The sequence below is a fragment of the Spermophilus citellus genome (genome assembly GCF_964194105.1).
Source record: "Spermophilus citellus genome assembly, chromosome: 18".
In the NCBI taxonomy this organism is placed as follows: domain Eukaryota; kingdom Metazoa; phylum Chordata; class Mammalia; order Rodentia; family Sciuridae; genus Spermophilus; species Spermophilus citellus.
In genome coordinates this window covers 43,710,617-43,730,418 of record NC_138200.1, presented here as the reverse complement: position 1 = coordinate 43,730,418, position 19,802 = coordinate 43,710,617, and the positions used below count along the sequence as shown (strand labels likewise).

General features: G+C 57.3%; 1 protein-coding gene across 1 annotated transcript; it reads right to left on the bottom strand.

Moving 5' to 3' along the window:
* Nucleotides 1-353: 353 nt before the first annotated feature.
* On the bottom strand, nucleotides 354-19,802 carry KATNB1 (katanin regulatory subunit B1). Its single transcript, XM_081275496.1, has 20 exons — nucleotides 19,645-19,802; nucleotides 18,289-18,591; nucleotides 13,969-14,099; nucleotides 10,929-11,046; nucleotides 6,118-6,218; nucleotides 5,757-5,798; nucleotides 5,173-5,256; nucleotides 4,869-4,984; nucleotides 4,417-4,488; nucleotides 4,108-4,258; nucleotides 3,827-4,017; nucleotides 3,598-3,728; nucleotides 3,145-3,195; nucleotides 2,368-2,435; nucleotides 2,115-2,234; nucleotides 1,865-2,014; nucleotides 1,521-1,597; nucleotides 1,375-1,449; nucleotides 1,070-1,186; nucleotides 354-768 (listed from the first exon to the last, which is right to left on the bottom strand). The coding sequence occupies exons 2-20, from the start codon at nucleotides 18,326-18,328 to the stop codon at nucleotides 636-638; spliced, it is 1,968 nt and encodes a 655-aa protein (XP_081131622.1). The 5' UTR covers nucleotides 18,329-18,591; nucleotides 19,645-19,802; the 3' UTR covers nucleotides 354-635.

Sequence of the window (19,802 nt, the reverse complement as noted above, 5' to 3'; positions counted from 1 at the left end):
GCCAGCCCAGGGGGCTCCTGGAAGACACGAAAGCTGTCATCTGCCCTTCCAGGCCTGTCCTAGAGGCATCCTAGGGGCCAGCCGGTGGCAGATCCTGGCACCCTGGCACCCTGCAGTGCACAGCTGCCGGGGCTGGGCCTCCAGGGCCCGGAAGTGGCTCAAAGGACAGCTGGGAGTGTGGCCGAGCCCCAGCCCCACCTGTTCCCCGAGCCGCAGGAGGGGCTACCCTCTTCTCCAGTCTGAACTGACCTTTTCTGTTACCCTGCTGCCCCCTGCTGGCTTAGAGAGGACAGCACAGGCAATCGTGGGCCTAGGGAGTCCATGAGGCCAGAGGATGCCTCTCACAAGGAAACCAGGGAATAGTTACAAATTTAATAAAATTTGCCTTATAAATTACAGCAGCAGCCCCAGGGCTCAGTTTGCTGCCCCAAAAAGCAATAGTTGGGCAAAGCTGGGCAGCTGGAGAGGAAGTTGTCGCAGAATCCGGGCTGTGGAGGTGGCCGGTGGGCCAGCCCATCTCCAGGATAGCTGCAGCGGCAGGGGCCGGGCAGAGCTCGTGGCCAGAGGGCACACAGAACAGAAGGGGGTGCCAAGGACAAGCCCAAGGGCTGCCTGGTGCCCTACCCACTGGCTCTTCAGTCCAGACTGGCCATGAGCAGGTGCAGCTCGCGGAAGGCACTGCCGTGGCGGCCGCTCAGACCCGACTTGCTCTTGACGAGGCCACTGATGCTCTTGAGCTGCTTGTAGCAGAGCCGGCACTTGTGTAGTCTGTGGGCAGAGGGTTGGCACCTGAGGCATCCATCTGGCCACCATGGCCCCGCCTAGCTGTCCTAACAGCTATCCTAACAGCCCTCCTCCCAAGGGAAGGCTGTGGCCCTGAGCACAGGACCCTAGGCCATGCCAGGGCTCAGGGCCCAAGGGGAAGAACCCAGGCTCTGGCCAGGACCTGTGCTACCACCCCCAACCCTGTGGGCTTCCCCGTGAGCTGCTGTATCAGGGCCATTAACATATGGGCCCTGTGTCCCTTAGCCTGCTGGGGCACCCCTGCCAGGCACACACTGGCCCTCACCTCTCCTCACGACTGATGTCCACACCCACAGAGGGCGGAGCTGCCAGGATGTCAGTGATCAGCGGCAGAAACCTCTGCAGGATGAGCTTCAGGGAGGTACAGCCTGTCTGGACGTAGCTTCAGGGACAGACAGGTGGAGTCAAGGACAGACACCAGGGCAACCAGAAAGGTAGTGAGGTACAACAGGACAGTGTGGGGCGGGGTGTGGGGTGGCAGACACAAGGCCACTTGCTCTGGCCACTGCTGCGGAGGGGCAGGGTCCCTGGAGGAGTCCCGCCACTCCCCATGTAGGCCCAACTTCCTACCTCTCGTACTTGCTCTGCAGAAGCTTCTCGATTTGCGGCAGTACCGTGGTACACAGGTCCAGCTTCCAGAGGGAGCTGGGGAAAGGCCAGGCGGGCACCATCAGGCCGGCCCCGCCCACCCCTCCCTTCCCCTCCCGGCCACTTACGCTTTCTGGTTGAGGATGTTCAGGAGGTCCACCACTACCGACAGGTCACTGATGGCCACCGCAGAGTCTACGGACGTCTGTGCAAACAGAGCTCCATGAGCGGGTGGGACATGTGGGGAGGTGTGAAGATGGGGCTGGGGTTTTACCAAGACCACGGGGGCCTAAAAGGAGGAGGGCAAGGCCCAGCAGAAATGGATGCTCCAGGAATGGCAGTGTGTGTCACACGGGAGGAGGAGCGGGTCGGGTGAGACGGCTGCCTGCCCTAGGCCCTGCCTGGCCCTCGGGTGTAGCGTCAGCCAGGCAGCAGTGGGGCACAACAGCCCCGGGCAGAGGAGAGCACCTGCCTTGACATCGCCCGTGGTCCACACGGCCCGCACGGTATCCAGGTTCTTGTGGCGGCTGGTGAGCACCACACACATGGTGTCGTGGCCTTTTCGGATCTGGGACATGGCATCCTCGTCCACCAGCTCCGCCTGCTGGGGGACCTTCACGGCCTATGTGGGACAGGCACCCAGACGCTGACACGGGAACAGGTGGCAGGGCTCTGTCCTGGCCCATGGGCCTTCACCCACCCCACAGCTGGACCCCACTCACAGGCAGGAAGTCAGAGGCCTTCAGCCCAATGGGCTCGTTCCTTGTGGCGGGGATGATGGCGGGATCACCCTTGGGTGCAGGCGTGGAAGTGGTGACCAGGGGCTGGGGAAGGGCTTCAGGCTAAAGGGAGCAAAGGATCAGCAGGTGGCCACCCCGGACCTCCCCTCTCTGCCTCCTAACATGGGCGACCCCGACCCTGGCTCAGGACTCCAGCCCTCCCAGCCCTGGCCACAGCCCTTCAGCTGGGACGTACATTTGGTGCTGGGAACTGCATGTCCATGGCTGCGCTGGGCTTCGCTGCCTCCTTGGCCGTGGTCGTGTCTGGGGCAAGAGGAAGACACACTGGATCAGACCAGGAGAGATTGCGGGAGAGGCAGGCCCGGGTGGGACTCTAGGTGGCTCTGTGCCCAGGGGGTGGCACAGGGAGACCTGTGTCCGGGGGGCTGGGCCCGTCTCCTCCTGTCCTCCAGTCTCTTTGTGGATGGGACCCAGGAGATTCATAGCCCTTTCTTCACTAGGAATGCAGTGAGTGCGGATAGGGAGGGGACCTGGGCTGTGAACAGGAACTGGAGGGGGAGAGAGCCCCCCCTGCCCCTTTCCATCTTCATCTTAACTCCCAGCAGGGCCTGGCTTCCTGCTGGGCTGGCTGCTCAGCTCCAGGCCCCCAGGCCTCCTCTCAGTGCCTTCCTTCCCCAGGCTTCTCCCTCCTCTCACCATCCTCAGACCTCCTCAGAGCTGTCCCCTTAGCCCCTCTCCAGTGGCCCTGGTGACCCCACTTCCTTCACAGCACGTGTCCCCAGGCAGGCCCCCTGCAGCTGTCTGTCCACTGTCTGTCTCTCCAGAGGCACAGGCCTCAAGGCCTCAAGGAAGCATCTGTCTGCCTCACCCCCACTGTCACCAGGGCCGTGCAAACAGCAGGCACTGTTGAGGAGGGAAGGACAGGAGCCCATGGGGGGAGGCTGGAGGTCATGCCATGGAGGGGAGGCCTGGGAGAGCCAGGCCCCTAGAGGCCAGCTCTGCCCCAACTCACCATCCTCTGGGGGTGCTGGGAAGGGCTCACTTCTTCGGGGTGGTGTCCGGCCTGCCGAAGCAAAGTGGGCTGACTGAGGACACCAGGGTCCTGTCTGTGAGCCCTCCTGGCCATGCCAGCCTAGGGCCCAGGGCCTAGTCAGAATGCTGAGATGAAGCTGTCCCCAGGCAAAGATGACACTGCTCCTGACCCCAGGAGCCCCCGCCCACTTGCTCCTGTGGGCCCTCCCTTTGCCCAGGGCAGGGCTGGGGCACCGAGTGGCTGCTGGGCCTCTGCTGGGGAGTGCCCAGGCTCCTGCCCTCAGTCCCATGGAAGCCCAGCCCACAGGGCCTGGAGGACAAGGCAGAGAGGCTGGGTGCAGGAGGGGGCCAGGGACAAAACAAAGGGCTCAAGCCCAGCCAGGATGTCCCTGGGAAGGACCAGGGCCTCCCCTCAGCAGGACAGGGGCCTCACTGATGCTGTTCTTGGGCTGGAAGATCTCGGTGTAGTCCTCGGCGTTCTGGATCTCCGCCCGGGACTCCCGCTCGTCCCGGTCGTCCTCACTGCTGGGGCTGCGACGCTCACTCTCCGAGTTGCGTTTCACCCTGGGGTGCAGGGCAGAGCCCAGGGCACCAGGCCCAGGTGAGTCGGGCTGCCCCCACCAGCCCCCAGGACGACCCGGGCCCACACCCCAGGCGCCCACCTCTGAGGTTTGCTGCAGGTCGTGCTGGGCCGTTCATAGATGCGCCGGAGAGGGACACTGGGGTTGGGCGACTGCTGCGCCAGGGGCTGGCTGTCCTGCACAGGGTCCTGGGCCACAGTGCCCGTCCTGGTGACTCGTGTGAGGTCCACCACATAGGAGGAGACATTGCTCTGAGAGAAGGCCACGCCTATCTGGGGAAGCAGGGGAGGGAGTGAGGAGGCTGGGGTTGAGGGGGCAGTGGCTTAGCAGAAGGGTGGACATGGGTGCCTCGGCTCTCTTACCAGCTGGTCATTGCAGATGGCCAGGTCGGCTACCTTGCCCCAGTTCACCAGGACCACGTCAAAGCAGCGCTCGGGCTCCCAGCCGTAGACACGCAGCGAGTCCTGACAGCCACTGTACAGGCAGCAGCCATCGGGGTTGAAGAGGACGCTCCTGGGCCAGGCAAGAGTTGGCTGTGGGTCCCAGGGCACTCCCTGTACCCCACTCTGAGACACCGGGAGAGCCCAGGGAAGAGGCCAAGTGGAGACAGGGCACTGGGCCCACCACATCCCCTGGCCAGGGCCTTGGCCCAGCGCTCTGCCCCTGCATACCTGACAGGGCCAGGCTCCCCTTCGATACAGCTCACCACCTGGAACTTCTCCAGATCCCAAAAACGGATCGTCCTGCAAAGGCAGCCGCTCTATCAGAAGCCAGTTCCCCCACCCGGCCGCCTACCCGCCACACGCCTCAGGCCTGCCCAGTGGCTTTCTCTAGAGACCTCTGTCCCCAGGGCCACAGGAAGCCCTGTCTTGGGCAGGGGCTGGCCTGCATGGCAGCAGGAGGGTAAGCACGACCCAGCTGGGCTGTGTGGCCCTGCCTGCCGGGCTGGCCCCCAGTCACAGGCCTCCCTGACCGGAGGGAACCCAGGACACCGGGGCCCAGGAACCAAGGCTGAGGGAGACAAGGGGCCTGGCTCAGACGAAGCCCACTCTTCTACACAGTCACCAGAACATGACACCCAGGACAGAGGCGGGAGGGATGGCGGCCAGCTGGCCCTGCTCACCTGTCAGAGCTGCCGGAGGCCAGGAGGTACTCATTGGGGTGAAACTCTACCACGTTGACAGGCCCCGTGTGACCAGGGAATTCAGACATCATCTTGCCGGCAGTCAGATCCCAGAGCTGGGGACAGGGAGGGTGGGGGTCAGGGGCAGGACAGACACCTGGCTGCCTGCTCTCCCTCTAATCCAGCCACTGCTCCAATCCAGCCATGCCTCAGGGCATGGGACACTACCGGGAGGGTGGCGGGGTCAGCCTGAGTGTGACCAGCAGACCCAGCCTCCTGCCCCTGGGCCCAGACTGGGAGCTACCTTCACTGTGTGGTCGTCCGCGGCCGATGCCAACCACTTCCCATCAGGGCTGAACCGCAGACAGCGCACGGCCTGGCTGTGCCCCTGCAGAGACAGCACGAGGCTCGCGGGAAGGCCCGGCCCCACAGGCCCCTCGCCCACCTCTCCAGCCCTGCCCCCACAGGGTTTTCCCGGGGAACAGGCACAGAGGGACAGCGAGCCACAGTCAGATGTCTCCACATGTCACCATGGACTCACAGCCAGCAGGACGCCAGGAAGTCAAGATCGTGGACTCTTTCAGAGATTAAATGCCCCTAAAGGCTCTGAAAACCCCCCAAAATAACTGCTGGTTGAATACAGGGCTGCCGGGCTCATATGGCCAGGAGCCCCTTCAGCTAACGCCATGCCACCTGCCTGCGGTGGCACAGCACAGAGCAGCCTGGCACTGTGGCTCCGCTCACATCAGGGGAGAGCCACCCGTGGCTCACCTGCATCCGAGACCCACACTCCACGTTCCCACCCACAGCTGGCAATTCCCCAGACCCCCAGGATCTGGGGCCACACCACACTCCCCATGCCATGGTACCAGAGGACACGGGCCTTACCCTGTACCGGAAGACACAGCCTTTCCTCCTGATGTCCCAGAGCTGTGGGGCAGAAGGGCAGAGGGGCAGTGTCAGGAGAGGTCGGGACTGGTCCCAGAGCCTGAGCCAGAGGGCAGCATACAGCTCTGAGCAGAGGGGACTCTGCACCTCCAGGTAGTGACAGCCACTAACGCAGACAGAGGCTCACTCAGGCTGGGCGCTCTGAGCCCAAGAGTCAGGAAAGCACCTGCCCACCCCTTTCCCAGGAGGTGTGGGTGCTGCTCAGGAGGGAGGACATCCCCAGAACAAGGTGGAAGCCCACCCCTCAGGCAGCTCAGCCACAGCCAGCCAGCGCGGGACCCAGGGCGGAGCAGCGTCTCACCTTGATATTCGTGTCCTGGGAACCCGAGGCGACGAACTCGCCGTAAGGGTGGAAATCCAGGCTGCAGATGTTGGCTTTGTGTCCCATAAGTGTGCGCAGAACTAACACCAAGAGAGAGCAGAGGCCAGGCGCAAGGCCGGGTCAGCAGCGTGCTTCTCGGAACCAACCACAGAAAGCCACAGCCCCGCCACCCTGACCACTAATTCCCTCTTGTCTCAAGAGATAGTAGCCACCTCTGTCACTGCTCAACTCCCCAGCAAACCTGCCACAGTGCTCAGCGCCCAGCTTGTCCCAGCGTGCCCACGAGAGAATCTGGAGGCAGCAGAGCCAGACCTGCGCTCAGCCCAGGCTCCTGGCTGTGAAGCCCACTGGGCGAGTGACTTGCCCATGGCAGTGCCAAGAGGACACTAGCTGGCAGTGCAGCTGCAGGGAAGTGGCTTGAAGACGGAAACCCAGGAAGGCTTCTTGGGGGTGATATCTGAAGAGGTGTCAGTGTGTGGAGGAGGGGCACTGGTGGGAGGAGGGGGAGGGCTCTCACTGGCCCTCTGGGGTAATGCTTATCCACAGGAATTTTTTTTTTTTTTGGCAGAGGGTACTGGGGTTTGAACCCGGCACTCAGCCACTGAGCCATATCCCAGCCCTATTTTGTATTTTGAGACAGGGTCTCACTGAGTGGCTTAGTGCGTTGCCACTCCTGAGGCTGGCTTTGAACTCACGATCCTCCTGCCTCAGCCTCTGGAGCTTCTGGGATTACAGGCGTGGGCCACCACACCAGCAATCCATGGGATCTTGAGAGTAGCCATGAGGTCAAATGAAGGGGCTGAGAGAACAAAGAGCGGCCACAGCTAAGGACAGCACTGAGCACCTCTGCTGCCCAGGAGCCACGCCCCCATCCTTTAAGGTTTGGCAGGCAGTTCCACGGCCGGGCCAGGGCCTGCTGGCTTCAAACCATGTTACTGTCTCGGGGTCTTCTCTGGTACCACGCAAAGCTGTCATGTCTTGCTTTTTGAGACTTATACTTCCATTGTCTAGAGAAAACTGATCAGCCCAAGAGTACTGGGGCTGTGGGGTACGGGAGTCCAGCCATCTGAGGCTTGGGCCAGACTGAAACCGGGTGCCTAGTGAAGTTCTCTGTTGTGGGAAGTGTTCAGGACTTCAGATAGAATACTTTAGGGACAGGAGCCATGAGACCCAAGCACTGGGAGAACTCGAACTGTTGATCTTCTCCATCCATTTACGTCAGGCTGTGAGCAGGGGAATCAGACCAAACAGACTCTTCCTGGCATGGCTCGTCTGCTCTGTGACCTGGGCACACACACCCCCGGAGCCTTGCATTGAGTTGGTCAGAACTGAGTAAGAAAATCATTGCAAATGCTCCGCATGGACCTGACTCGTGCCAAGAGCTCAGTAAATGCCAGTCGTAATTATTCCTCCTCTGTTTCTTCCTTGCCTTCATCCCCTTCTGTCTGTGCCCCCAGCTAGCAGTGAAGCCCACGGGCAAGCGACCTGCCCAAGGTGGTGCCAGAGAGACACTAGCTGACGGTACAGCTGCAGGGAAGTGGGAGAGACCTCTCCTCCTGAGGTCCTGGAGCATGTGTCCTGCTCCTCTCCTCTGGTGTAATGACAAGGAACTACCAGGGCTGTCACTGTCATCTGGGCACCTCTCCTGTTCATCTACTGAGTACTCTGGTGCTTAGCAGGTGGACGTGGCCCTGTCCAGGCACTGGGTCTTTGTGGCCAAGCCAGGAGGTGTGAGGGTGCAGCGGCCTGCCTGAGGCCTGAGGCAGGCCTCTCTTGAGCAGCGACCTTCACCGTGAACTTCGCCACAGCTGCTAGCAGAGGGCAGGCACGGCTGAGAGCAGGATGAGAGGGAGCTGCTGTCCTCACCACCTTGGGCACAGAGTCCACTGCTCCACCTGGCCTAAGTGTCCTCTGCAGCAGGCGTGACAGGCACAGGATCTGGGACTACGCTTCCTTCCCACCTGGGGAGTGTGACAGGCAGCTGGCAGGTCTCCAGGGAATACCCAGCCTGCCTCGCTGTGTCCCGAGCTGCGCCCCTCCTGGCTCTCCGCGTCTTGTGCTGTGTGGGCTCCCATTGCCTTGCAGGCTAACGAGGCCTTGGCCTGCCAGCCTCCAGCCCACCAGCGACTCACTTCGCCTCCCACAGCAAAGACCCCGAGGTCCTGTCCCGCCCTGCGTGGGCCAGCTTCATGAGGTACACACAGCCTCCTGGGGGACTCGTGATGACCCGCCCGTTCCCTTGGCTGCCAGTGGAAGGCTGGCAGGACCACATTCTTCTGGCATGACTTCTGCCCTTGCCTGTCTATCCCGGGAGATGCCCAGCTTCGGCCGCAGGATCCGGGAACTCTAGAGTCTGGGGAAAGCTTCTGAGAATCCCCAACTTGAGGCAGCAGCTGGCAGAGCAGGGAGCACTGGGCCAGGAGTCCTGCCACCAGGGTTCAAGTCCCAGGTCCTGCCATCTGTAGCCATGGAGATTTTACCAAGCTCAGTCCCCTCCCTAAACTCCAGTTTGCCTATCTGTAAAGTCAGGGGACCCTGTCAACCTGGCTCCGCATCATAATCACCTGGAAGCTCAATACAGCCAGACTTGGGGTCCACCCCACTACCAAATCAGGTCCTGGGGTGGGGAACAGCCACGTGCCCATGGCTCCTCATGCAGCAGGAACCCGGCACCCTGGAATCCAGAGGCCCTCAGCTTCCAGTCCTTGGTCACTTCGTGGAATTGCTCACATTTCTCTGATGAGAGGAAGAGCAGAGCCAAGGAAGTCTGGCCCCTGCTCTTCAGTGGCCTGTGTACAGCTGGTGGCGTCCTCTGGGATTCGGGTCTAGGCTTCTGACCCAGCCGGCTGCCTTCTCAGGTAGAGCCGAGCATCCTACATGAGCTCTCCTCAGCCTGCTCAAGTCCAGCAAGGCCCACATACCATATGGTGTGGCCAGGAGGGGACCCTACGCTGAGACACACTGTGGGCAGCCATCTAGCATCAGAGGGTTCTTAGGACCATGTTGCTCTTCAATAGACCATCACTCTGGAGGCCCAGGGCGCCATCTTTCCCGAGGACTACTGACACAAACAGAGCACTGTTCTCAAGCACAGGGGACCTCGCTGCTGGGCACATGTGGCCAATGGCTGCTGTCCTGCAGATGCAGAGCATGTGTAAAAGAGAGGCCCGGAAGAAGCCCCAAGGCTCAGCCAGGCACGAGGGCCTCTCTTGGCACAGTCCCCACCCTCCTGAGCTGCAATGGTGGCCTCCTGCCCGGCACGCCCAAAGGTCCCAGCCAGAGCGGCCGAGCAGAGGTAGCAAATGGGCTCTATTGGTCTCATAGTGCTGGCCGCGCGGCATGTCACACAATAGGGTGACTTAGCTGTCAACGGTGAAGAGCGCGTGGGCTCCACACGGATTCTCAGACCCTCCTGACGCATCCGTGGGGCCGGCAGATGTGCCACTTTGCTGCACCCCAGCAGCTGCAGGCCTGGGACAGCCCTGCTGAGGGGAGGCAAGACTCCTGGAGGCCCAGGACCAAGGGCGTGCACCTCCAGACAGAAACTCCAGACAGAAAGGACCAGGGGACCCCTCTCAGAGATGAAAACCAACCTAATCTGTGTTCCTTACTGTGAAACCTCACAAAGCTGGGGCACAGATCCTACAAGCTCAGGGCAGGGGACAGTGGGAGGGGAAAGGTCCCATATGAAGGATCCTGCGGAGGGACAGCACTGGAACCCCAGAGCCAGGGGAGCTGGGCCCTCACAATCCTGAGGGCAAATATGTCTTGGGACCCAGGGTAGCAGACAAAGACAAGGAGGCCCAGGTGACAGAAGGGCTGCAGGTCCAGTGTTCCCGTGTCACTAGGACCTGGGAACAGAGCTCTGAGAAGGGACAGCTGGATTATGGGATGGGCATGAGGCAAACAGGAGGAGCTTTACTTTACTGGGACAGAATTTGGAATGAAGAAAACATACAGATGAAAAAAGAACAATGTTAAGTTCCAGGGGAATAAATCGGTTGTGAGTACCATTCCCCAGGCCCTTACAACATGGCCCTGTTTAAACAGCGCCATGTGGGTGGGTGGGGGAATGTGAGAGGGTCAGGGGTCACTGTGAGAGGCATCTTCATCTTCCACAGTAGGAAGATAATATTTTGTGTGTTTTCTTTTTCTCTGTGGTACTGGGGAGCAAACCCAGGGGTGCTCTATCACTGAGCCATATCCTCCTTTTTTAAAATTTTAAATCAGGGTCTTGCTAAGTTGCTGAGGCTGGCCTCAAACTTGCAATCCTCCTGACTCGGCCTCTAGAGTCACAAGGAGTACAGGCATGTGCCACCATGCCCAGCTTATGGACACATTTGTTTTGGCTTTTTAAACTACATATTACTTTTATCCAGATGAAAAATAAACTCAAAAAACACAAGCAAGCAGACCTGGCCGCTCCAGGCCCACGTCCCCATGGGAACCATGAGCTGGGGCTGAGTGGGAGCTGCCCCACGGAGATGTGCGCTGCACAGCCTCCCACCACCCAGGAGTCCTGTGCGGGCCCCTGGGGACACTGATCACTCCAGGTTCTGAGTCCACCCCCATGCGCACCTGGCTATCCACACAGCTACCCATCCAGACAGTCCATGGGCACCTCCCAGTGCCAGCTGCTCAGGGGGCAGCAGTGCACATTGCTCCAGGCTAAGGGGGCTGGGTGGACACCACGCCATCTGGTCAGTGCCCCAGGAAGGAAGCGTGCACCTGCCTCCGAGCCGGAAGCTGAGCGCAAACCTGTGCACAGGGAAGTTAAGTTTGAGGCCTACTTTTAGCAGCTTCCAGGTCCCACACACGAATGGAGCCCGACTGGGAGCCAGCCACAATGAGCTCCTCGGGGGTGTTGAGGCGGACACTCTCCACTGGAGACGTGTGGCCCGTCAGGCTCTGTGGAGAGAGAGTGGCAACTTCAGTGCATTGTGGGGACACCCCCAGATTTTGCCCCAAACTCAGGGTCCCTGGGAAAGGCTTTGGCAAGAGGTGGCTGGTGTAGGGAGGCTGCCAGGGCCACACCAGGGCCCTCCTGCAGACCCCCTCCGTATGGCCACTTGCCCCCTGCACAAATCCCAGTCACCCTCCTGCCCCTTCCCAGGCATGGGTGTCACCAATAGAAATAGCCCTGAGACCCTCGCAGGGTAGCAGGTGACCATGATAACGAGACGCCTGCCTTTAGTGGTGAGTCCACTGCTCTCATCTCCCCCTCCCAGGCACAGGTCCCTGTGGGTACCAGACTCCCAAGGGCTGCCTGCCTCAGTGGGAGACCCCACCATGGAACCCAGGGGGCTGGGAGTGACTCTGTAGGGGGACAAGCAGGTTCTCGCCTACTCAAACCATCAGAGGAGGGCAGGGCCAGGCTGGACACTCAGGGTAGGAGGTGCCGGCATGTCCAGCTTTCTGGACAGAAGACTGGAACCTCAGTCCATGTGTTTGTGCTTCCCCACCTGCTGGTCCCCACACAGCACAGTGGCAACTCTGTCAGTGTTTGCTAGGACAACAGCCCTGCTTGGGGGGGAGAGGACTGCTCCTCAGTGTAACTACCCAGAGGCCCAGTGGTTACGAGCAGCTTGAGGACTCAACCAGTCCAGCCCGAGTCTGGGGCACAAACGGGCAAAACACACCCATATTAGAAATGCACGGTCCCCTCCAACCAGCAACTGCACCTTGGGAAAGTACTCACCCTCTCTCTGCCCAAGCCCATACAAAACAATGCCAACCCAGGGAACTCAGTGCTGTGGAGTGAACACAGGACCTTGCACAGGCCAGGCAAGGGCTCTGCCACCACACCACACCCCAGCCCAGCCATGGATCTCTCTAACGAGAGACTGGAGACAACACAAATGCTCATCCTAGGAAAGTGGTTAGCTAACTATGGTCTCCATGATCACCTGCGCAACGAAAGACTAGTCAGTCATGGAAATGAGTAAGGCAGCCGTTCAAACACAACAGACTAATCGCCATGACCCCTTCAGGTGAAAAAGATGGACCACGGTGTACACAGTACGATATCATTTGTGTAAAAAAGCAGGAGCGGGGAACAGATATACATATTTGCTCACTGATGCACAGAATAATTCTAGAAGGCCACAGAAAGTATTTGGAGCCAGGGTTGCCTCTAGGGAAGGGGACAAGGGAGGAAGGAAGGAAGGAAGACTTCACCGTTCCCACTCCATCTTTTGGATGTTGGGCCATATGAGCACATCACATGCTCAAACCTAAACCAAAGTTCACAACCGTGGACCTCCTGCAGAGGGAGCACATGTGTCCACGTCACAGGACACTCAGAATGCTGCAAGTTGGGACACTGAAAGATCTGGGCGCGTTGTCGAGGGTGAGTGACAAAATAGTGACCCAGATGAGGCCAGCTGGAAACCTGAAGGCTGCCCTGGTGCCCAAAAGGAGTCTGGCCTTCAGCCAGGTGGCTCCCCTATTCTTGAAGGCTGGCTACTGTCCCAACCAGCCTAGATTGCCCTGGGCCTCACTGATTTAACCACCCTGCTCTGGGGGACAAGTGCATGGGTCACTTCCTGTCCCATTTTGATTATTTCCAACTCATGTATATTACTTTGGCAATTCAGGGAAAAGAAAACACCAAAATTTCAATTCCATTCTTATTGAACCCCAGTACACTGGTTGTAGTTCGAGTACATCATAGTTCTTCCCCTGGATGTCATAAAAATGCCTAAGTAATTACGTTTCTACAAATAAATATCAATTCCCTCCGTTTTATCTTTATGTTTATTTGGGCAAGAGTCATAAGAATGGTAATTCCCTGTGATGGCAAGGATGTGGGGGGAAAGTGCAGATTCGTATGCTACCGGTGAGGATGTAAATTGATTTCTGGAGGGCAATTTGGAAATATGTTTTGAAAGCTTTTTAAAAAGTGCACACCCTCAGATTAAATGCAATGATCACAGACGTGCTCAAAGGTTTGGGTAGAAGAGGATGTTCACCACAGTGTGGTTTAGCAGAGCCAAAAATTGGCAACAGCCTCATGATAACAGGGTGTGGCTAAGCTAATTACAGCTCATCCCTATAATGAAATACCAGCAAGCCATTAAAAATCATGTTGTAAAAGAATATTTGTTGACATAGGAAAATCCTTATAACATTGTTATTCTTAAAAACCAGGTTATGCAAGAGTAAATAAGATGGTATCCTGGAGACAGAGTTTTAGACATTTACATGTATACACACACACATGTATTTGCATGTATGCACACACATGCATGCCCATATATGTGCATCTCTGAATCTAGAAAGGCACAGACCAAAATATCAACCATGGTGGTCTTTGGAAAATGGAATTGTCTGTAATTAATTTTTGTTTTTCCCTCCTTTATGCTTTCCTGCACTGAATATGGTTGAGTAACTAGGGAAACTGCTATTAAAGAACTAGCTCCCTAAGCATCTTCAACTGGGTTCCCGCGAATCCTTTTTGAGGACTGAGGCTGGGAATCCATCATTGACCGGTGAGCAGGCCGGCTGGGCTGGTGTACTATGAGCATTTTGGCTCAACCACAGGCCCAGGGCTTATTTAGACTTTGAACACTCTGGAATTCTGCCCCACAGTCAGGTGGCTCCCCAACTCTTGAGGGCTGGCCACTGTCCCAGCCAGCCTAGGTTGCCCTGGGCCTCACTGAGCAGACAGTGGGGGGCAGCACTGCTGGCCCCATCTGGCCTAGGTTGGGCCCCTAGAAGACAGGCGTGCCTTGGGCTTAACAGTGCCTGGAGAGCCACCTGCTGCCCAGCCCCCAACCTTGCCCTTCACAAGTCCCCTCCAGGTGCATGCCCTGACCCACCGAGCCTCACCATGATGCAGTTGGGCTTGTTGATGGACCACAGGTTGACGCGGCAGTCATCCCCGCCTGTGGCCAGCAGCCTCCCGGAGGCTTTGCCCAGCACCAGCGAGGACACATTGCTGGCGTGGGCGACGATTTCCTCTACACAGGAAAGAAAAGGGAGAAGGCAGTCAGGGTCCTAGATGGGGCCTTGTGGTGGGGGCCTGCTTGGCCACCAGCTCTGGATCGGAAACCTAGACAACTCCCACGAGCTGTAGGACCAGCGACAGGACCGGGTATGGCCTGGGACTGAAAGGACTCTCAATGCCAGTTATTCCTGTCCTATGCACGATTTGTTCTTTTTCTTTTTTTTTTCTTTTTTGCACATCAACTGATAATACAGCTAACTACACAATCAGACCTCATTTTTTAAAATATTAGCAAATGAATGTGTGCACTGGACACAGACAGACACTCTTTTCTTGTCACTATGCCCTAAACAATAGAGTGTAACGACCACTGACATAGCACTTACCTATCAGGCATTATAAATAATTGAGAGATGATTTAAAGCAAATGGGAGGAAGATCATAGGCTCTATGCAAATAACATGCCATCTTATACAGGGGACTTCAGCATCATTTAGATTTTGGTATTTGCACATAGAGGACCTGGAACCAAGCCTACATGGATACCAAGGGACAAATAAACTAAAATTTTAAGATTAACTTGCTATTTTCAGTCAACTTTGTCTTAAGCAATATGCTCATGATACTTTTTTCATAACAGGAAAAGAACAAAAAAATCACCATGAAATAAAAAAATATATATATGCACTAGGTGCCACTCACACGCAGACCCACCCCAGGACACACTCTCAAAACAATGCAAGTCCACTCTAGGCGGGCTGTCCCCAGGTGAGCCCACACAGGGCTGCGCTCAGATTCCATCCTCAGGTGCTGGCTGAGCTCTGCTGGTTGCTACTGTGTGGCTTTAGACAAGTCACTTGTCCTCTGAGGGCTGATCCTTGTCTAATAAACAGGATGACCATAGTGCCTGCCCCAGGGGTTGCTGCGGTTTGCGGGAACGTGTCCCTGAGCTGCTGAGGAGGGAGCTACTGGGGGGGGGGGGGGCGGCTAAGGGCCAGCTGCCCCAGGAGCGGGAGCGGCTACCAGGGCCAGGCAGGTTGGGGAGGGCTCTGTGGGGAGGGCGCAAGAGGCACCAGAGTGGGCTGGGTGGGGTGAGGCTGACCAGACACAGTAGGAGATAAGGCCTATGGGCAGCCAGCAGGGCCCCTGGCCTGGGTTGCGGGGCCCCAGACCTAATCCTCGGGGGCGGGGGGGGGGGGCTCATCTGTGCTCTGAAGGGAGCCAGGTGGCAGCCCAGGCCTCTGAGCCAGTCGCTGGGCGAGTTCCCCCTGGGAACAAAGAGGAGCAAAGGCAGGCCTCCCCACACAGGCGAGGGAAATCTCCAACATGCCAACGCCCTGAGGGTTGGTTTGGGTGACAAGAGGAAAAGTTCTGTCGCAGCTGGTCTGCAGAGGGCCCTTCCTCTGCCCCAGCTCCGACTCCAGCCTGGCTGGGTGGCTCTGGTGTAGGCGGCAGAGCACAAGCAGGCTGAGAAAGTGGGCCTGGGAAAGCCAGGCAGCCTGACTCAGACGGGCTGTCCAAGATGCCAGGGGCCCAGGCCACAGGCTTGACCTCACAGATGACACCTCCCCAGGGCCGGAGCTCCCTGCAGGCCCAGACATCAGCTGGGGTACTGGAAACCCACCATGAGGATTCCAGGGAGTTGGCCCTACTCAGCCCTCACACCAACCACAGAGCCTCCTGTTCTGAGCACCAGGGACAGAGATGTCTGGGATCACTGGCCAAGGCACTTATCTATTCCAAAGCTTCTGCCCAGCCCAGCAATAAGGGAACCCATCTTTTCCCTGAGCACTTTGCCCACAAGCTTTGAGCCCTGTCCCCTCCTCTGAAGCGATTCCCTATCTACTTTGCCCTCTCCCTGGACCAACTTGAGGCCTCCCTTAGTGTGCCCTGACTCCGATCCTTACCGCTGAAAGTTCTTGCTGGATCTCAGGAATGCGGTCCCTGGAGAGGGCCATCAGTTCATAACAGAAGCATTTCTGGTCAGCCCTCACCCAGCCCAGTCCATTCTAGGCCTCGCACGGGGAGACTGTGGGGAGTGAGAGCCAGGGTTCCTGCCTCAATGCTCCAGTGCAGTCCCAGTCCCAGCATAGGGCACAGGGATGGAAGAGCTGTAGACTCTGGGTAAGAAACACCTCTTCTCTAGCAGTGTGGCCAGGCACTGAGCGCAGCCTGGGGGGGTGGCAGGAGGCATGCCCCAGGAATGAGCAGGGGGCACAGGATGTAGGCTGAGACTCCCCCTTTGTCTTGGCTTGAAGGCCATCAACCAGCCACAGCCCACACCTGAGTGCCCAATTTTAATACAGACACATCACAATTCTCAGTGTCTAACAGCAGACTGGGTGACAGCAAACTGCTCTGCCCTGCAGCACAATCCCACATCACTTTTCCTGGGTGCCACATCCCAGCCCAACAGAACACTTTGTTTTCTGGCCAGATATGCCAAGGACCTGCATCCTAGGTAGACGAAGCAAAACTGGGCTTCAACAGGTCCATCTGGCCAAGCACCTCCTGACCCTAGAGTCACACGATCCTGAGTTTTTCAGACAATTTATACCATGGAAAGCACTGTGCACATGAAATTGTCTGCAGATGCCCAACATGCCTGGGCACACTGCCTCCTGCTCCAATACTCTGATGGCTTGACCTTGCCATTCAGAGAAAGCTGTGTCAACGGGCTGAGGTCCTATGGACACGGGCCCCTGCAGGACTCAATGGCTTCCTCTGGCACCATGTTCTCCCTACTGCTGAGCCACAGCCCATAGTGTCCTTTAAATACACCAACCTTCCTGCTTCGGGGTCTTTGCATTTGCGGCTCAAGCAGCCTACAGCACCCCCTGCCCCAGTGCCCTTGTCACTCAGTGACTCAATGCACATGTACTATCTTGGAATTAGATAAGGTCGGAAATGGATGGATGTGGTTATCCACTCCTGCCTGTTGCTCTCCCGAGGCTGAGCTCCAAGTGTACAGTAACCCTGTCCATTCTGTCCCCCCACTGGGTCCCCACTGCCTGGCTCTATGCTCAGCAGAGAATAGCTGTTGAAGGGATAGATACACAATCCCAATAAATATGAAATGGCTCTGTCCAAAGTATCCCCATGCTTTGGGGAACCATAAAAGGGTTCTCCCAGAACTTTGTTCTCCATAAAAGAACCATAAAAGTTCTCCACACAGAGCTTTGGAGAACATTTTGCACATGCCCTGAGTGTCTCACTTTATAAGTGAGGAAAGTGGGGTCCAGCAAACAGCTTTGCCCAGCACCTCGTGGCTAAAAAGTGGTGTAGCCTTACCCCAGCTCCTGAGAGCAGCCAGGGACAGTGGGCAGAAGATGAGCAGGTGGAACACATCAAATCTATGCCAACAAGTTACAGCTGAGGTAGGACCCATAGAAGGGCCAAGGTGTACAGCAGTTCTCCAGATGTGCTCTAGGGATCCTTGGGATCCTCAAAATCCATCTAGAGGGTACAAAAGGACAAAACTATCTTCCTAGCTACACTAAGATGGTATTTGTGTTTTGTACTTTCGTTTGCTCACAAGCATGCAGTGGAGTTTTCCAGGAGACACATGACATGATGACATCATCACTTTGTCCATGTCTGATTATACACTCCTGCATTTCAAACTGTCTCTATTAACTTCTAACATGGTGAATATTGACAAGAAAAGCACTTTGGGGTCCTCAATAATTTTTAAAAGTATAAAAGGGGTCTTAGATCAAAGAGTTTAGAGCTACTCATGTAAAGTAATGGTGGGGGTGGGGATGCTCATGTTCGGTTACATTCCAGAGCCCCGTCAGCATTCCTGTGCTCACTCTTACTCCCACCAGCCTTCCCCACCCATATCCCAGGATGCTTTCATTAGACCAAGGAAGTCTGACTTGGGAGACATATTCTCATCCCATTCTGCCTGTTGGCCTAGCTGGCAATCCTATGTTCGAAATCTCACTTCAAGCTCACAGCAACTATTGAATGTGGTGTGATCATTGTACAGACAAGAAAAGTAGGCCTTAGGTTAAGTCACCTGTACATTGTCACCACTCAGCAAAGGAGTGCCACAGCCACGATTTACATCTTTGTATACCTTACAAGGCCTGGGAGTCTCTGCCTGTTCCAAGAAAAGACACAGCCGCAGGTTCAGGCTGCCCAGCAAAGAGCAGCTAACAGAATAAACAAAATGATACAGAAAAATGAAAACTACTCACGCAACTTCCAGGCTGTCTTTGTGACCACAGGGGTGGCCATCCTTCAGGGCTGGCACTTAAAGCCCCACCCACAAAATGGATTGTGCCTTCTTCTGGGGTGGGGGTGGATCCCCCCCCAGATCCGCCAATCAAGGTGGTAGAGAGTTGACACACATCCAGGCAGAGGGAACGTCTCCTCTCCTGGCCCTGGACGACCTGGTGTCTTTAACTCATCCACAGCAGCAATAGCAGCAGCTTCTGCACATCTGTCAGGATCCCAGATCATGGAATATCAGGCATGGGCCATCTCAGCTCAACAGTGGGCTGGAATACAAACCGAGGTAAGGGTGTGTTAGGAAACATTTGGGAAGAGCTGCAGCCCCCTGGATCACCAAGGCCACTTGATAAAAACTGACCCGCACCAAAGCAAACCAGAATCAGGAGCTGCACTGCAAATTGTTGTTGAGGATTTGCAGAAGGGGCACCTCAGGCAAGGCCACTTAGAGCACAGGGAGAAAGGCCCTCCCAGAAGCTGTGATAATGGGCAGCAGCTCTGCTACAGGACTGCTGGCTGCCTGAAGTGCAGCAGCTGCAGTGGGGCGGGGAAGACCACGTGTCTAAATTTCTGGGAATCACTGTTTTCACCTGACGTATAGGATGGAGGGTGGAGTCAGAGGCTAAGCTTAGGGGCCCAGGAGAGGCACCCCAGAGGCTGCCATTGACAAGGTCCTCTCTAGGAATAATCCCAAAAAGGAGATTGAGGGTCCAATCCCCCAGCTCCTGGTAAGGGAACCTCTCCTGACCACTGAAATCCCCAAGGGCAGAGCTGGAAAGTAGGCCTCCATCTGAGCGTCAGAGGTATGACTCCTCAACTCTAAAAAGCCACCTCAGGGAGCCTCCCACCCGCCTCCCACAGCGGCTTCGCCTCTTTCCCATGAACCCTCTCCCTTGTGTTCCCTTTCTCCTGCCTCCTGGGTCTCCCATTCGAGCACATCTTACCTCCTGAACTCCCTAATTTGGTCCCCACCTCACCAGATCCACTTTATTTCCCTTGCTCCGCTGCCACCAGCGCCGCCCATTCATTCGCTCTTAGGCTTCCTGTGCCCCTACTCATTACCCATCCTCCTTCAGACCCCCAACTCTGCTTCCGGCCTCCCTAGCTTTCCCCCTCCGGCCTCCCAGCTGGCTCCGTTCGTCCCAAGGTTGGGGCTGGTCCATCGGGTTCGCCTGATCCTCCCACCCCTCTCGGCTTGCGGGGCACCGGCTGTAGGATCCCCCGCCCTGAGCCCTCTGCCAGCAGCTCGACCGGCCCTGCCGGGCTCGGCCCAGCCTAGGGCCCATCTTGCCCTTGCCTCCGCGCTCCCTTGCCCACTTTACCTGCAGCAGCGGCTCCCGAGGCCGAGGCTTTGCTCCAGGCGCGACCCCCACTTGCCTCCATCCCCTACCCTGATTGGCCGCTGCTTGACAACCGACCCTCACAACAAAACCTCCGGCCCAGAGCCCCGCCCACCCTGCCTCCCACACCAATCATCCGC